Source organism: Theropithecus gelada, chromosome 3 (genome assembly GCF_003255815.1).
Source record: "Theropithecus gelada isolate Dixy chromosome 3, Tgel_1.0, whole genome shotgun sequence".
Lineage (NCBI taxonomy): Eukaryota > Metazoa > Chordata > Mammalia > Primates > Cercopithecidae > Theropithecus > Theropithecus gelada.
This window is the reverse complement of record NC_037670.1, coordinates 68339072-68353982: the sequence shown is the minus strand read 5'-3', so window position 1 is coordinate 68353982 and position 14911 is coordinate 68339072. Positions and strand designations below refer to the sequence as shown.

General features: G+C 42.2%; 1 protein-coding gene across 5 annotated transcripts in view; it reads left to right on the top strand.

The window, feature by feature from the left end:
* Window positions 1–14911, top strand: part of OGDH (oxoglutarate dehydrogenase) — a 96823-nt gene that overhangs the window by 43059 nt on the left and 38853 nt on the right. For 2 of the 5 annotated variants that reach the window (XM_025381112.1, XM_025381111.1), the window contains one exon: window positions 6768–6812. The exons of the other annotated variants lie outside the window; for them this stretch is intronic. In XM_025381112.1, coding sequence (XP_025236897.1) covers window positions 6768–6812 — 45 coding nt within the window. The remainder of the gene's footprint in view (window positions 1–6767; window positions 6813–14911) is intronic. 5 annotated transcript variants of the gene reach the window in all.

Genomic DNA, 14911 nt, shown 5'->3' with positions numbered 1-14911 from the left:
AAAAAAAAAAAAAAAAAAAAAAATGGAAACCGTGTAAACTTGTTAAAACATTTGGATCTGTAGAAAAATTGGTCTCGAGGCCGGGCGCGGTGGCTCAAGCCTGTAATCCCAGCACTTTGGGAGGCCGAGGCGGGTGGATCACAAGGTCAGGAGATCGAGACTATCCTGGCTAACATGGTGAAACCCCGTCTCTACTAAAAATACAAAAAACTAGCCGGGCGCGGTAGCGGGCGCCTGTAGTCCCAGCTACTTGGGAGGCTGAGGCGGGAGAATGGCGTGAACCCGGGGGGCGGAGCTTGCAGTGAGCCGAGATCGCGCCACTGCACTCCAGCCTGGGAGACACAGTGAGACTCCGTCTCAAAAAAAAAAAAAAAAGAAAAATTGGTCTCGAACTCTCACCCTTGATGTATGCAGGTTTTCAAGAAAACAGCAGGTCAAATGTGACCGCTAGACAGTTTGTAGAACACTTCAAGACTCGTTAGACAGTTCGTAGAACACTTCAAGACTCGTCATCTCATTCGAACCTCAGGGAGCCTGGACTCTGGAACCACACTCCCTGGATTGGAATCCCAGCCCACTATTACTAGCTGTGTGACCTTGGGCTAATTGCTTAACCTCTCTGTGCCTCAGTCACCTCATCTGTAAGGCAGGGGTGATGGTATCAACCTCCTCAGGTGGTTTCAAAATTGAATAAACTCCTTAAAGTAGTGCCTGGACTTTACTATGCTCCAAGTGGGCTTACTAGCAATCTTTTGAGATGAGTAGCTGCCAAACTCTCTGGTAATAAGATAAATTCAGAAACTGAGAGGTCAAGCAGGAAGACCAGGAACACACAGGAGTTAGTGGTGAAGACTGCCCTGTAGCCAAATGATAAGGAAGCAGCGTAGCATCTAGTGCAGGAATTTGCAAACTAAGAAGTGAGGACTCTACATGGGGGATGTTTGGGACCCAGAAGAACTGTTTGCCAGCTTAGGAATGGGGCAGTAGAAGCAGATAGGCTGAGTGGCCACCTGGTGACCTGACCAGTGTGTAGACTGCGGGTCAGGGACCATTGTGCGGTAGTGTCCAGTGTCACATGACTATTTCCCCAGAGCTAGGATTCTTCCCATGTCTCCACTTAGCCGCCGTTCCCCCCTCCCTGTGGATGCAGGCACAGTTTCTGCCTCTCCTTGGGGAAACAGGCTCAGAGCAGTGATCATATCCATGTTTGAACATAGCCTTTGGTGCTTCCGTCAGAGCTTTTTCTGTCATTTGTTGGAAAAGCTCCACGTAGGGGGCAGCGATGGAGGGCAGGAGCCGTTGGCAAAGCCATTCATTCTCAGAGGGCACTGATGATGCTGCCCTGAAAACACTCTGCCAACTGAGCACCTGGGTGGTTGGCCAATTTGGTCTGCAGCGCAAGCAGGGAATTCTGTCCACTCTGAGTTTTTTAATAAAGTAGAATATATGCTATAGTTTCCACTGAGTTGACCTTTTATGACCATTTTTGAAAAGTTTGGGAAATTCTGGCTTAGGGCACCTGTCTTCACTTCTCAGAAATTCTCCTGGTCCCTGAAGTGATAAGGAAAGATAATTAACAAGTAGACTCTTGCCAGTTAGGAGAGACTCTACAGACACAGAACTCCTTAATAGCGCCAGAGTGTCAGGATTTACCATCAGATGTTATGGACACACTCTTGCCCTCAGTTTTATCTTTCAAGTGTAGCACGACAGAACTTGTTATGAATACAGTAAAAAATATTGTTGAGATGGTAGGGCTAGTGTTTTATTACTATTATTATTAATTTTATTTATTTAATTTTTTGAGATGGAATTTCGCTCTTTTGCCCAGGCTGGAGTGCAGTGGCGCCATCTCGGCTCACTGCAACCTCCGCCTCCCAGGTTCAAGTGATTCTTCTGCCTCAGCCTCCCGAGTAGCTGGGATTACAGGCACCCATCACCATGTCCAGCTAATTTTTATATTTTTAGTAGGGACCGTGTTTCACCATGTTGGCCAGGCTGGTCTCAAACTCCTGACCTCAGGTGAGCCACCATGCCCAGCCTAATTAAATTTTTAAAATTTAAACAGAGACAGTTTCACCACATTTCCCAGGCTGTTCTCAAACTCCTCTGAGCTCAAGCAATCCCCCTGCCTCCACCTCCCAAAGTGCTGGGATTACAGGAGTGAGTCACCATGCCCAGCCTAGTGATTATTTTCATTAACAATTTTTAAAATTAATTTTAGAACAGTTTCTCAATGTGTGGATTATGTTCCATAATTGTGCAGGTGATGGCCTGAACGGAGGTAACTTTTTTTTTGAGACGGAATTTCGCTCTTGTTGCCCAGGCTGGAGTGCAATGGCATGACCTCAGTTCACTGCAACCTCCACCTCCTGGGTTCAGCCTCCTGAGTAGCTAGGATTACAGGTGCCTGCCACCATGCCCAGCTAATTTTTTGTATTTTTAGTAGAGATGGGTTTCACCATATTGGCCAGGCTGGTCTCGAACTCCTAACCTAAGTGGTCCACCCCCTTGGACTTCCAGAGTGCTGGAATTACAGGTGTGAGCCACCACGCCCGGCCAGAGATACCTTTTTAATGAAGTGTCAAAGTTAGGGGCCAGTTTCCAGGTAAATCCCCAGATGCCCATCTTAATTTGTGCCAGGCTCTACTATAGACCTCATTTCCCTTGGGAAAGAAGGTTGAGCGTTCCAACATGAGATGCTTTATTTTTTTATTTTATTTTATTTTAAAAATAGAGACAGGGTCTTATTATGTTGCCCAGGCTCATCTCGGACTCCTGGGCTCAAGCAACCCTCCTGCCTTGGCCTTTCAGAGTGCTAGAATTACAACAGTGAGCCTCCGCACCCAGTTGAGACGTATTGAATACACATTTCTCTTCACTCACATTCCATAGTGAGATTCCTTGACAGCAAATTTGCAGACCTGGAGAATGAGGCACCAATCTCATGTTATAATATCCCTGAATGAATCCAGTCAGGTCGGGAGGTAGTGGCAACCCAACATCTTGTGGTAGGAGGGCTCATAGGGAGGCTTTCTCCACTGGCTCTTGAAGAAGGGTCATCAGTTGAGGTGCCACGGTAGATATGGGGGTATATTGCAAAACACTAGAACCAGGGTATTATCAATGGAAAGGTCTAGACAGTGAGGCCCAACAGTGAGGCCCACTCATTTGCCTAATTAGAAACAATTAGAGACTTGCTTAATTAGAAACTCTTGCCCTCAATTTTTTCATGCTGTTGTTTGGTTTTTTTAATTATTATTTTTGTTTTTTGAGACAGAGTCTCACTCTGTCGCCCAGACTGGAGTGCAGTGGTGCAATCTCAGCTCACTGCAACCTCCCCTTCCACATTCAAGTGATTCTCGTGCCTCAGCCTCTATCAAGTAGCCAGGATTACAGATGTGCACCACCATGCCCGGCTAATTTTTGTATTTTTAGTAGAGAAAGGGTTTCACTGTGTTGGTCAGTCTGGCCTTGAACTCATTTTGAATCGCCTGCCTTGGCCTCCCGAAGTGTTGGGATTATAGAGGCGAGCCACCGCACCTGGCCCAATTTTATCTTTCAAGTGTAGCATTTGAATTAGTTTCCCACTTAAAAATGCCACTGTCTGTGGTTTCGATATAAATTCTATAGTATTACTTTTCACAGTGACAAAAATGATTGAGATGTACTTTACTGGGTTTTTTGTTGTTGTTGTTTCTTGAGATAAAGACTCGTTCTGTCGCCCAGGCTGGAATGCAGTGGCATGATCTTTACTCACCACAACCTCTCCTCCTGGATTCAACCAGTTCTCCTGCCTCAGCCTCCTGAGTAGCTGGGACTACAGGCGTGCGCCACCACACCAGGCTAATTTTTGTATTTTTAGTAGAGACAGGGTTTCACCATGTTGGCCAGGCTGGTCTCGAACTCCTGACCTCATGTAATCCACCTGCCTCGGCCTCACAAAGTGCTGGGATTACAGGCGTGAGCCACTGTGCCTGGCCTAAGTAATTTTTTTTTTTTTTTTTTTTTTTTTTTTTGAGACAGAGTCTCGCTTTGTTGCCCAGGCTGGAGTGCAGTGGCAGGATCTCAGCTCACTGCAACCTGTGCCTCCCAGGTTCAAGTGATCCTCCCACTTCAGCCTCCCACATAGCTGGGATTACAAGCATGTGCCACTATGCCCGGCTGTTTTTTGTATTTTTAGTAGAGACGGAGTTTCACCATGTTGTCCAGCCTGGTCTCAAACTCCTGAGCTCAAGTGATCCACCTGCCTTCGTCTCCCAAAGTGCTGGGATTATAGGCATGAGCCACTGCACTCAGTGAGATGTACTTTAATGTGAGATTTAAACATAATTAAAGGCCGGGCGCGGTGGCTCACGCCTGTAATCCCAGCACTTTGGGAGGCCGAGGCGGGCGGATCACAAGGTCAGGAGATCGAGACCACGGTGAAACCTCGTCTCTACTAAAAATACAAAAAAATTAGCCGGGCGCGGTTGTGGGCGCCTGTAGTCCCAGCTACTCGGGAGGCTGAGGCAGGAGAATGGCGGGAACCCGGGAGGCGGAGCTTGCAGTGAGCTGAGATCCGGCCACTGCACTCCAGCCTGGGCGACAGAGCGAGACTCCGTCTCACAAAAAAAAAAAAAAAAAAAAAAAAACATAATTAAAGGAGAATTAAAAACCAATTGTATAAATAAATGGAAAGAAAGTGTGAAACTTCTCTCCCATTTACCATTGATGTTTACAAATTGCTAATACCATTTTAGGGAATGAACTTGAGTTAAATAGTTAAAAAGTCAATTTAAAAGTTCAAAAATGTGGCAGAATGTCAACCACTTAGCTCTTGCCTTTCCCTGACAACCTGCTGTCATTAACAGCACAGCGAGTGATGACAAAGTTTCCACACATCCTGCTGACCTTCCAGGGCTCTCCGGTTTGTTCCTTTGGTGGCTGAGAAAAATAAGCTAAAAATAGAGTTGATGTTTAATTAGCTTTTGTAAATTTCAGAGTGATACAGAGCAGTTCATTTAGTAAACATTGATTGCCGTGTGCAGCGTGCTGTGCCGTAGATAACCGAGGAGCTGGAGATGAGGTTTCCTAAGTGACTTGGGAGGGCGGGGCCAAGCTAAGAACATACCCAGGGTGGTTGAAGCCGTGGGCGATATGGTCACCCTCAAGGAGAATGAAGCGTGGCCAAGCAGACATCTGACATTTGAGAAGATTCTTTGACTGGAGATACCCAGAAACTGGTAAACCAAGTCCCCTAGGTCCTGGCGTCACATTCCTGCCTCTGTGCTTCACTTGGAAGTACTGTGGCCAACTCTCCATCCACTCCCTCTCCCCTCCCTCACACACCTGCACTCTTCAAGAAGTAATTTACAGTGCTTCAAAGCACTCAGGTGTTGGAAAATCTGTGTGCTTTCTGTAAATTGTGACAACCAGAATATCTTCTATTGTTCTCTTCACTCTCCTCTTCTTTGGTTTGTATCTTTTGTTTGCCTTTTATTTTAAAAATACAAAAAAGTACAGATAAAAGTAAGAGCATTCACATAGTACTGAGAATTACCACATTACCTTTAGATTTTTAAAAATGGGAATGAGTATTTAAGGTTGCTTTTGAGGCCCTCCCCTGTGTGAATCCTTACCTGGAGTCTGCAGGGTGACTAACATACACCTCGGAGCTCCACAGGAGCACTCACGGCATCTTGACATGGTCTCATGTCTTGGTTTTGAAGATTGAAGGAAAAATTTAAGATTCTTCATCCTTGCCTTAAGCAAAATATCGACACTTAGATATTCTGTTGTCTTAAGAGCCACTTGGCTCTGAGTTCTTCAGAGGTTGTTGTTCCTTAGGGGAAGGAGACAGTGTGGCTTGCCCAGGACTGGAGACCTGCAGCCCCTGCCACAGCCCTAGGAAGCAGGCCTGTTTCTTGGGGATCTGAGTCTGACTTCAAAAGAAGCGCTCGCTGGCCTTTCTCTGCACTCCCAGCACGGAGAGCATCCCCAGTGACAACACTCTGAGTCCTCAACCATCAGCCTCTCTGTGTGCCTGTGTTACTGCCTTCCTTCCCGACCCTGCCCCCAGGCCCACACGCCCAGACAGCAAGGGTCAGGAGCATGTTTTGTGTATCCAAATAAATGTCTTGATTTCACCAGTGGCTCAGAAGGCTGTTTATGTAGAGTAGAAATCTGATGAAAAGCGTACAGGTAGAAGGAAATGTACAGCTGTGCAGATGTGACTGTTGCTCTTGGGTTGTTTTCAGCTCTTCTTTTCTAGTTGCCTTCTTGAGATGGGAGATCAAGGACTCCTTCCATTCTTGAGAATTCTTCAAAGTCTTACAGTTTAGAGTAGTCTGCCCCATGATCTAGTGCTGAGAAATGGCTACTCTAAAAGTTAGGCTTTTTCATTTTCTTTTCCTTGATTTTCATCTCAAAGTAGTGACTTCCCAGGAAAGTGCTGTTATCCGCCACTTCTTGAAGCTAAGGAGATGAGGAGCTCTCAAACGACACTGCCTGATGGCTTTCCATTGTCAGGGTGCTAACCTCCCCTCCTTCTGATTCACCTTATTCCAGCTGTTCTATGAATCATTTCCATGTTTAACAAAATTGATCCCCTGATCATGTAACCCACCCATTTCTCCCTTGATGTGTGTGTGTCCCTGTGATGGTGTCTGTGCTACCTGTTACTGCGGTAATGGTGTAGGGTTTTGGTGTTTGGGTCTTTTTAAAACTAACTCTCACCTGTCTTTTTCCTTCTGCGCTCACCCATGATACCCCACTCTGCCTCTCAGATCTTGCAGTTTTCAAGGAACGACTTCGAATGCTAACAGTAGGAGGTATGAAAATAATGAGCCTTTCACCTTTTCAGAGTTGAGGACTTCATTTGAATAGGATGTGCAACTTTTCCTAGCATGCAATATGGGGAAAGTTGACACAACTTCTGTCGCGTGTTTTTAAGTTTGCTAATTGTTCTGAAATATGTTTTTCCCTTCATTTGGTTATTAACCAATAAGTAGAACTACTTATATGGTATTGTTTTGTTTCTGTTCATTTTGTGTTTCGAAGAGCATTTTTCATCTTCATGTGTGCTTCATCGCTTCACTGTGAGCTTCCATCTTCAGCATCGTTCACCTTTAGCTGCTGCCGTAGCCAGCTGGGCATATGAAGCCATGTTCAGCTCTGCATGGTGGCTTGTCCTGTCCTCCACATTCTGTGCTGAGGCTTTGACTGGACTCTGGATTCTTCCAGATTCTGCTTCCTGGGCATTTTGGGCAAGATTTCCTAAATGTTTTATGTTTGAAGGCCAACTGAAGTATTAATAAAAACTTACCGAGAACTCTTAGTGACCCCCGGTTGGGCAAAACACATTTGAGGAATCCAGAGTTGAAATGCTGGGGGATCATCTGCCTGTTGTCATCCTCCCTGGTGACCAGTCTCTTCTTTGCCCTCTGGCTTCTCTAAGCAGTTGTACTTTTTCTCCTTCTAATATCTGTGAGACTCTACGTTTTAATTACACTTTTTATTTTGAGATCATTGTAGAGTCATATGCACTTGTGAGAAATAACAGTTCTGTGCCCTTTGGCCAGCTTCCCCAATGGTAACATCTTGCAAAGCTATAGTACAACATCACACCACTACACTAAATTGATAAAGTAAGACTCTAGACATCCATCACCACAAGAATTCCTCCTGTTGCCCTTTTATCACCATATATACTTCCCTCCCATCCCAGCCACTACTTGTATTCCCTGGCAACCACTATTGTGTTCTCCATTTCTATAATTTTGTCATTTCAGGAATGTTGTACATGTGGGATCACAGTATGTAACCTTTGGGGATTGGCATTTTTCAATCAGAATAATTTTTTTAGAGATTCACGCAGGTTGTTGGTGTAAATCAATAGTTTGTTCCTTTTCATTGCTGAGTAGTGTTCCATGGTGTGGGTGATTGTTTTTAACCATTTACCTGTTGAAGGACCTCTTCATTGGAAGGGATTGTTTCCATTCTTTGGCTAATAGGATCTTTTGCAGAGCAGAAGTTTTTAATCTTTTTTCCCCCTCGTTTCCTAGCTCAGCTTCTATGCCCAAAGTTTTTAGCTTGATGACATCCAGTTTGTTAATTTTTCTTTTATGGATTGTGCTTTTGGTATGAAGTCTAAGAACTTTTTCCTTAGCCCTCGATCCCCAAAATGTTCTCCTATGTATTTTCCTAAAGGTTTCATAGTTTTGTGTTTTACATTTAAATGATCCATTTTGAGTAAATTTCTGTGTAAGGTATTTAGATCAAGATTCTTTTATTGTTCATTTTATATTTTTGTGTGTAGATGTCCAGTTGTTCTGGCGCCATTAGCTGAAAACTATGTCCTTCCTTCATTGAATTGCTTTTGTACTTTTGCCAAAAATCAGTTGGACTTACTGGTGGGGGTCTATATCTGGATTTTCAGTTATTTTCCTTTGTGTGTCTGTTTTTCCTTCGATACCACAGTGTCTTGATTACTGTAGCTACTAAACTTTATTTTTCATTTACAAAATTATTTTGACTATTCAAGGACCTTTTCCTTCTCCATGTAAATTTGAGGATAAGCGTATCTATGTCTACATATACCTCGCTGCCATTTTGATAGGAATTGGCTTAAACGTATAGATCCATTTAGGGATAAATTACATTTTTACCATGTTTGTCTTCCAATCCATGAACATAGTGTGTCTCCTCATTTATTTGGATCACTGATTTTTTTAATCAGCTTTTTGTAGTTTTCAGCATATACATTGTGTATACGTTTTGTTGTATTTACACTTAACTATTATTTTCTTTTTAACATTGATGTCCACATATTCATTGGTAGTATATAGAAATATAATTTATTTCAGTGTTTATGTTGCATTCTGAGATCTTGATGAACTATTCTAGGGCTTTTTTTTTTTTTTTTTTTTTTTTGGTAGATTTCTTAGGAGTTTCTATATGGACAGTCGTGTCATCTGAAAATAGGAAGTTATTTCATCCTTTCCAATCTGTGTGCCTTTTATTTTATTTTCTTGCCTCATTACAGTAGCTACAACTTTTAGCACTGTATTGAATAAGAGAGGTAAGAGTGGATAGCCTTATATGCCCTATTCCTGATCTTAGGGTGAAAGCATTTAGCCTTTCATCATTAAGTATAATGTTAACTGTAGATTTTTTGTAAATGCTCTTTATCAAGCTGAGGAAGTTTCTCTGTTTTCATATTTTTTTCTGATAGTTTTAATTATGAATGTATATTGAATTTTGTCAGATGTTTTTCCTGCATTGATATGATCTTGTGATTTATTATTATAATTATTTTTTGAGACTGATTCTTGCTCTGTCGCCCAGTCTGGAGTGCAGTGGTACGATCTCAGCTCACTGCAACCTCTGCCTTCCAGGTTCAAGCAACTCTCCCACCTCAGCCCCCCAAGTAGTGGGGGCTACCAGTGTGCACCACCACTCCTGGCTGATTTTTGTGCTTTTAGTAGAGGTGAGGTTTCACCATGTTGGCCAGGCTGGTCTAGAACTCCTGACCTCAAGTGATCTGCCCACCTCACCCTCCCAAAGTTCTGGGATTACAGGCATGAGCCACCACACCCAGCCAATTTTTGTTCTTTAATGTAGACAATTTAATGCTAATGTAGTGGATTGTATTGATTGATTTTTGATTATTCAACCAGCCTTGGATTAGTGGAATAAACACCATTTGATCATGGTATATAATTTTTTTAATATGTCTTTGTCTCTTTATATATTTTGCATCCATATTATGAAGGATATTGGTCATTTTCTTTTTTTGTACTATCTTTGTTTTTGGTATCAGGGTAATTCTGGCTTCATAAAATGAATGGAGAAGTGTTTCTCCTATTTTCTGAAAGACATTGAATAGAGTTGGTGTTAACTCTTCTTCATTTGGGCTTAGAGGTTAATTTTTCACAAGGTTTTTATTTATTAATTAGATTTCCTTATTAGCCATAGGGCTTTTCTAATTATCTGTTTCATACTGGGTGAGTAGTGGTAGTTTGTGTTCTAGAAGTGGTTTATTTCATCTAAGTTGTCAAATGTATGTAGTGTTATTTATAGTATTCCCTTATTATCTTTTTGATAGTCATTCTTTTTTTTTATTTCTTTTTCAACTAAAAGAAAAGGAACAGAATCTTCCTGATGTTTGAAGGGTCTGTATTGATATCCCGTTTCACTCCTGATATTGGTGATTTGTGTCCTCTTTTTATTTGTCAGTCTTATAAGAGATTTGTCAATGTTACTAATCTTTTCAAAGAACCAGTTATTTGTTTCATTGGTTTTTCTCTGTTGTTTTGCTGTTTTCAATTTCATTGATTTCTGCTCTTTATTATTTCCTTACTTCTATTTATTGGCTTTTGGCTTGTTTGTTGTTTTTCCCTCTTTTCTAGGAATGGAAACTTAGATTATTGATTAGAGACTGTCCCTCTTTTCTGATGTATTTACTACTATAAATGTTTCTCTCAGTACTGGTTTAGCTGTCCTACAAAGTTTGATATGTTATATTTTTATTTTCTTTCAGTTGTTTTTGAGACAAGGTCTTGCTCTGTCATCCAGGCTATAGTGCAGTGGTATGATCACAGCTCACTGCAGCCTCTAATTCCTGGGCTTAAGTTATCCTCCCACCTCAGCCTCCCAAGTAGCCGAGACTACAGGTGTAGGCCACCATGCCTGGCTATTTTTTAAATTTTTCATAGAGATGGAATCTCACTGTATTGCCCAGGCTAGTTGTTATTGTATTCTTCGTATGCCCCTTGATATTTTGTCTTTGGCTTTTGGATTATTTAGTAGGGTGTTGTTTAGTTTCCAAGTGTTTGGAGATTTTCTTGTTACTTTTCTTATTATTGCTTTCTAGTTTGATTTTATTGTGGTTGGAGAATGCACCCTATATGATTTCAATTGTGCTAAATTTGTTGAATTTTTAATAAATGGCCCACCATATTGTCTGTCTTGGCATATGTTTCATGGCTGCTTGAAAAGAATGCTACTGTTGAAATGCTATTGTTGGGTGGAGTATTCTCTAAATGTCTGCTAGAGCCAGGCATGGTGGTTCATGCCTATAAATCCAGGACTTTTGAGAGACTGAGATGGGAAGATCACTTGAAGGCCAGGAGTTTGTTGCCTGGCAACATAGCGAGACCCCTATCTCCACCACCAACAACAACAAAATTAGCCAAGCATGATGGCGCATGCCTGTAGTCCTAGCTACTCAGGAGGCTAAGGTGGTGGGATCATTTGAGCCCAGAAGTTTAAGCCTGCAGTGATCTATGATTTCACCACTGTACTCTGGCCTGGGTGACCTTGTCTCTAAACTACACACACATGCATGTGCACACACACACGTCTGTTAGATCCTGTTAGTTAATGACTGTTGAGTTCTTCTATATTTTTGCTGAATTTCTGTCTAGTTTTTTAGTCAGTTATTGAGAGAGGAGTATTAAAGTCTTCAGCTATAAATGTGGGTTTGTCTCTTTCTCCTTTTAGTCCTATCAGATTTTGGGTCACATATTTTGCAGCTCTGTTCTTTGGTGTTTACACATTTCAGATTGCTGTATCTTCTCAGTAAATTGACCCTCTTACCATGATGGAATGTCCCTCTTTGTCTCCGGTAATTTTCTTTGCTGCGAAGTCATTTCATCTCATATTAATATAAGCCACTCGTACTTACATTTGATTAATGTTTACATGATACATTTTTTCCTCCTTTTACTTCAACCTGTCTGTATCACATATGAAGTGAATTTCTTGTGGATAAGCATATAGGTGGGTTTTGTTTTATATTTATCCACTCTTCATAATCTCTGTCTTCTATTTAATATATTTAGGTCATTTATGTTTAATGTAATTATTGTATGTTAGGGCTCAAGTCTGCCATTTTATTATTTATTTTTTGTTCTGCTTTTCATTGCTTTGCTTTCATTTTCCTGTGCTGTGGAGTTTCAAACCCACATTTAAAAAATTTTTTTAATTATGTATAGTTTTTTTGTTGTTGTGTGTTTGTTTGTTTGTTTGAGACAGAGTTTTGCTCTTTTACCCAGGCTGGAGTGCAGTGGCACGATCTCGGCTCACTGCAACCTCTGCCTTCCTGTTTGAAGCGATTCCCCTGCCTCAGCCTCCCAAGTAGCTGGGATTACAGGCACCCGCCACCATGCCCAGATAATTTTTTTGTATTTTTAGTAGAAGAGGGGTTTCACCATGTTGGCCAGGCTGGTCTCGAACTGACCTTGTAGTCTACCCACCTTGGCCTCCCAAAGTGCTGGGATTACAGGTGTGAGCCACTGCGCCCGGCATGTTTTTGAGTGTATCCTTTTATGTAGCATTTTTAGTAGTTGTTTTAGGTATTACTACTTTATATAGACATAACTTATAGTCTACAGTGTCATAACTTTTCAGTACATATTAAGTGTGGAAACTTTACCTCCTTTTATATCTCTTTACCGTCCTGCATTTATAATATAATTATCTTAGATATTTTCTCTACATACATTTAGAACTTCATCAGACAGAGTTATAAGTTTGTTTCAACCATCAGATATAATTTAGAAGACCCAAGAGGAGGACAGTCTGATGTATTTACCCAGATTTTTGCTTTTTGTGTTCTTTCTTCCTTCTTGATGTTCCAAGATTCCTTCTTTATTTATTTTCTGTTTAAAATGCTTCCTCTGGCCAGTTTTTTAGAGCAGGTCTTCTGGTGACAAACTTAATTTTCCTTTACCTGGGAATCTCTATTTCTTTCCCCTTCATTCCTACAGGATATTTTTGGTGGATATAAGATTCTAGTTGGACATAATCCTTTTCTTTTAGCTCTTGAAAGGTGTTGTGCCCTTTCTTCCTTTCTCTCTTTCTCTCTCTCTCTTTCTCTCTTTCTCTCTCTCTTTCTTATTTTTCTTTCTTTCTTTCTGACAGAGTCTCGCTCTGTCACCCAGGCTGGAGTGCAGTGGTGCGATCTCTGCTCACTGCAACCTCCGCCTCCTGGGTTCAAGTGATTCTCCTGCCTCAGCCTCCTGAGTAGCTGGGATTACAGGCGCACACTACCACGCCTGGCTAATTTTTGTATTTTTAGTAGAGACAGGATTTCACCATGTTGGTCAGGCTAGGCTTGAATTCCTGACCTTGTGATCTGCCCCACCTCGGCCTCTGAAAGTGTTAGGATTACTGGCGTGATCCACTGTGCCCGGCCTGTGCCACTTCTTTCTAGCCTCCATGGTTTCTGATGAGAAATCCTGTCATTTGAATTGTTTTCCCTATAGGTAAAGTGTCACTTTACAACCATTGCTTTTAATTTTCTTTGATTTTGTTTTTCAGAAGTTTAATTATCATATGTTTTGGCATGGATTTCTTTGAGGATATCCTCTGGATTCACTCAGCTTCTTGAATTTTTGGGTTTGATCTTTTACCATATTTGGGAAGTTTTTAGCTAAGTACTTTTTCAACTACCCTCTTTATTCTCTGCTTCTTTTATTTTATCCATTTATATGTTTGTGAAATCTTTGATTATACTGTCACATGTCCCCTGAGGCTCTGTTCATTTTTTATTTTCTTTCTGTTCTTCAGATTGGTTAATTTCTGTTGTTCTGTCTTCAAATATACTGATTCTCTGCCCCTCCATTCTGCCATTGAGCCTATCCATTGAACGTTTTTTGATTTTTTTAACAAATTTCTATTTGGTACTTGTTTACATCTTCAGTTTTTGGCTGAAACATTGTATTTTGTGACTCACTTTTAAAAATTTGTCTCTATCATGTTCTTAATTGCTCATTGAAATTGTTTGAGCCAGGTGCGGTGGCTTACACCTGTAAGCACTTTGGGAGACCAAGGCAGGCAGATTGCTTGTACTCAGGAGTTCAAGACCAGCCCAGCCAACATGGCGAAACCCCATCTCTATTAAAAATACAAAAACTAGGCTGGGTGCTGTGGCTCACGCCTTTAATCCCAGCACTTTGGGAGGCTGAGGCGGGCACATCATTTGAGGTCAGGAGTTCTAGACCAGCTTGGCCAACATGGTGAAACCCCGTCGCTACTAAAAACACAAAAATTAGCCAGGTGTGGTGGCACACGCCTGCAGTCCTAGCTACTCTACTCAGGAGGCTGAGGCAGGAGAATTGCTTAAACCCAGGTGGCGGAGATTTCAGTGAACTGAGATCATGCCACTGCACTCCAGCCTGGGCAACAGAGCGAGAGGCTGTCTCAAAAAAATTATAAAAACTAGCTGGGCGTGGTGGCGTGCGCCTGTAGTCCCAGCTACTCAGGAGGCTGAGATTGGAGGATCACCTGAGCCCTGGAGGTTAAGGCTGCAGTGAGCAGTGATCGAACCACTGCACTCCAGGCTATGCGACAGAGTGAGACCCTGTCTCAAAAAAAAAAATGAGGCCGGGCGCGGTGGCTCAAGCCTGTAATCCCAGCACTTTGGGAGGCCGAGGCGGGCGGATCACGAGGTCAGGAGATCGAGACCATCCTGGCTAACATGGTGAAACCCCGTCTCTACTAAAAATACAAAAAACTAGCCGGGCGTGGTGGCGGGTGCCTGTAGTCCCAGCTACTCGGAGGCTGAGGCAGGAGAATGGCCTGAACCTGGGAGGCGGAGCTTGCAGTGAGCCGAGATCGCGCCACTGCACTCCAGCCTGGGCGACACAGCGCGAGCCTCCGTCTCAAAAAAAAAAAAAAAAATGAAATTGTTTGATGATGACTCTGTTCACATCTTAGGTGATTCTAACATCTTGGTCATTGTGGTATTGATGTCTGTCGATTGTCTTTTCTCATTCACTATGAGATATTTTTGGGTCTTGTTATGAATTATAGTTTATTGAAACCAGGACATTTTGGGTATCATGAGAGTCAGGATCTTATTTAAATCTTCTGTTATAGCAGACCTTTTGTAGACACTGTTCCCCACTATGGTGGGGGAAGGGGA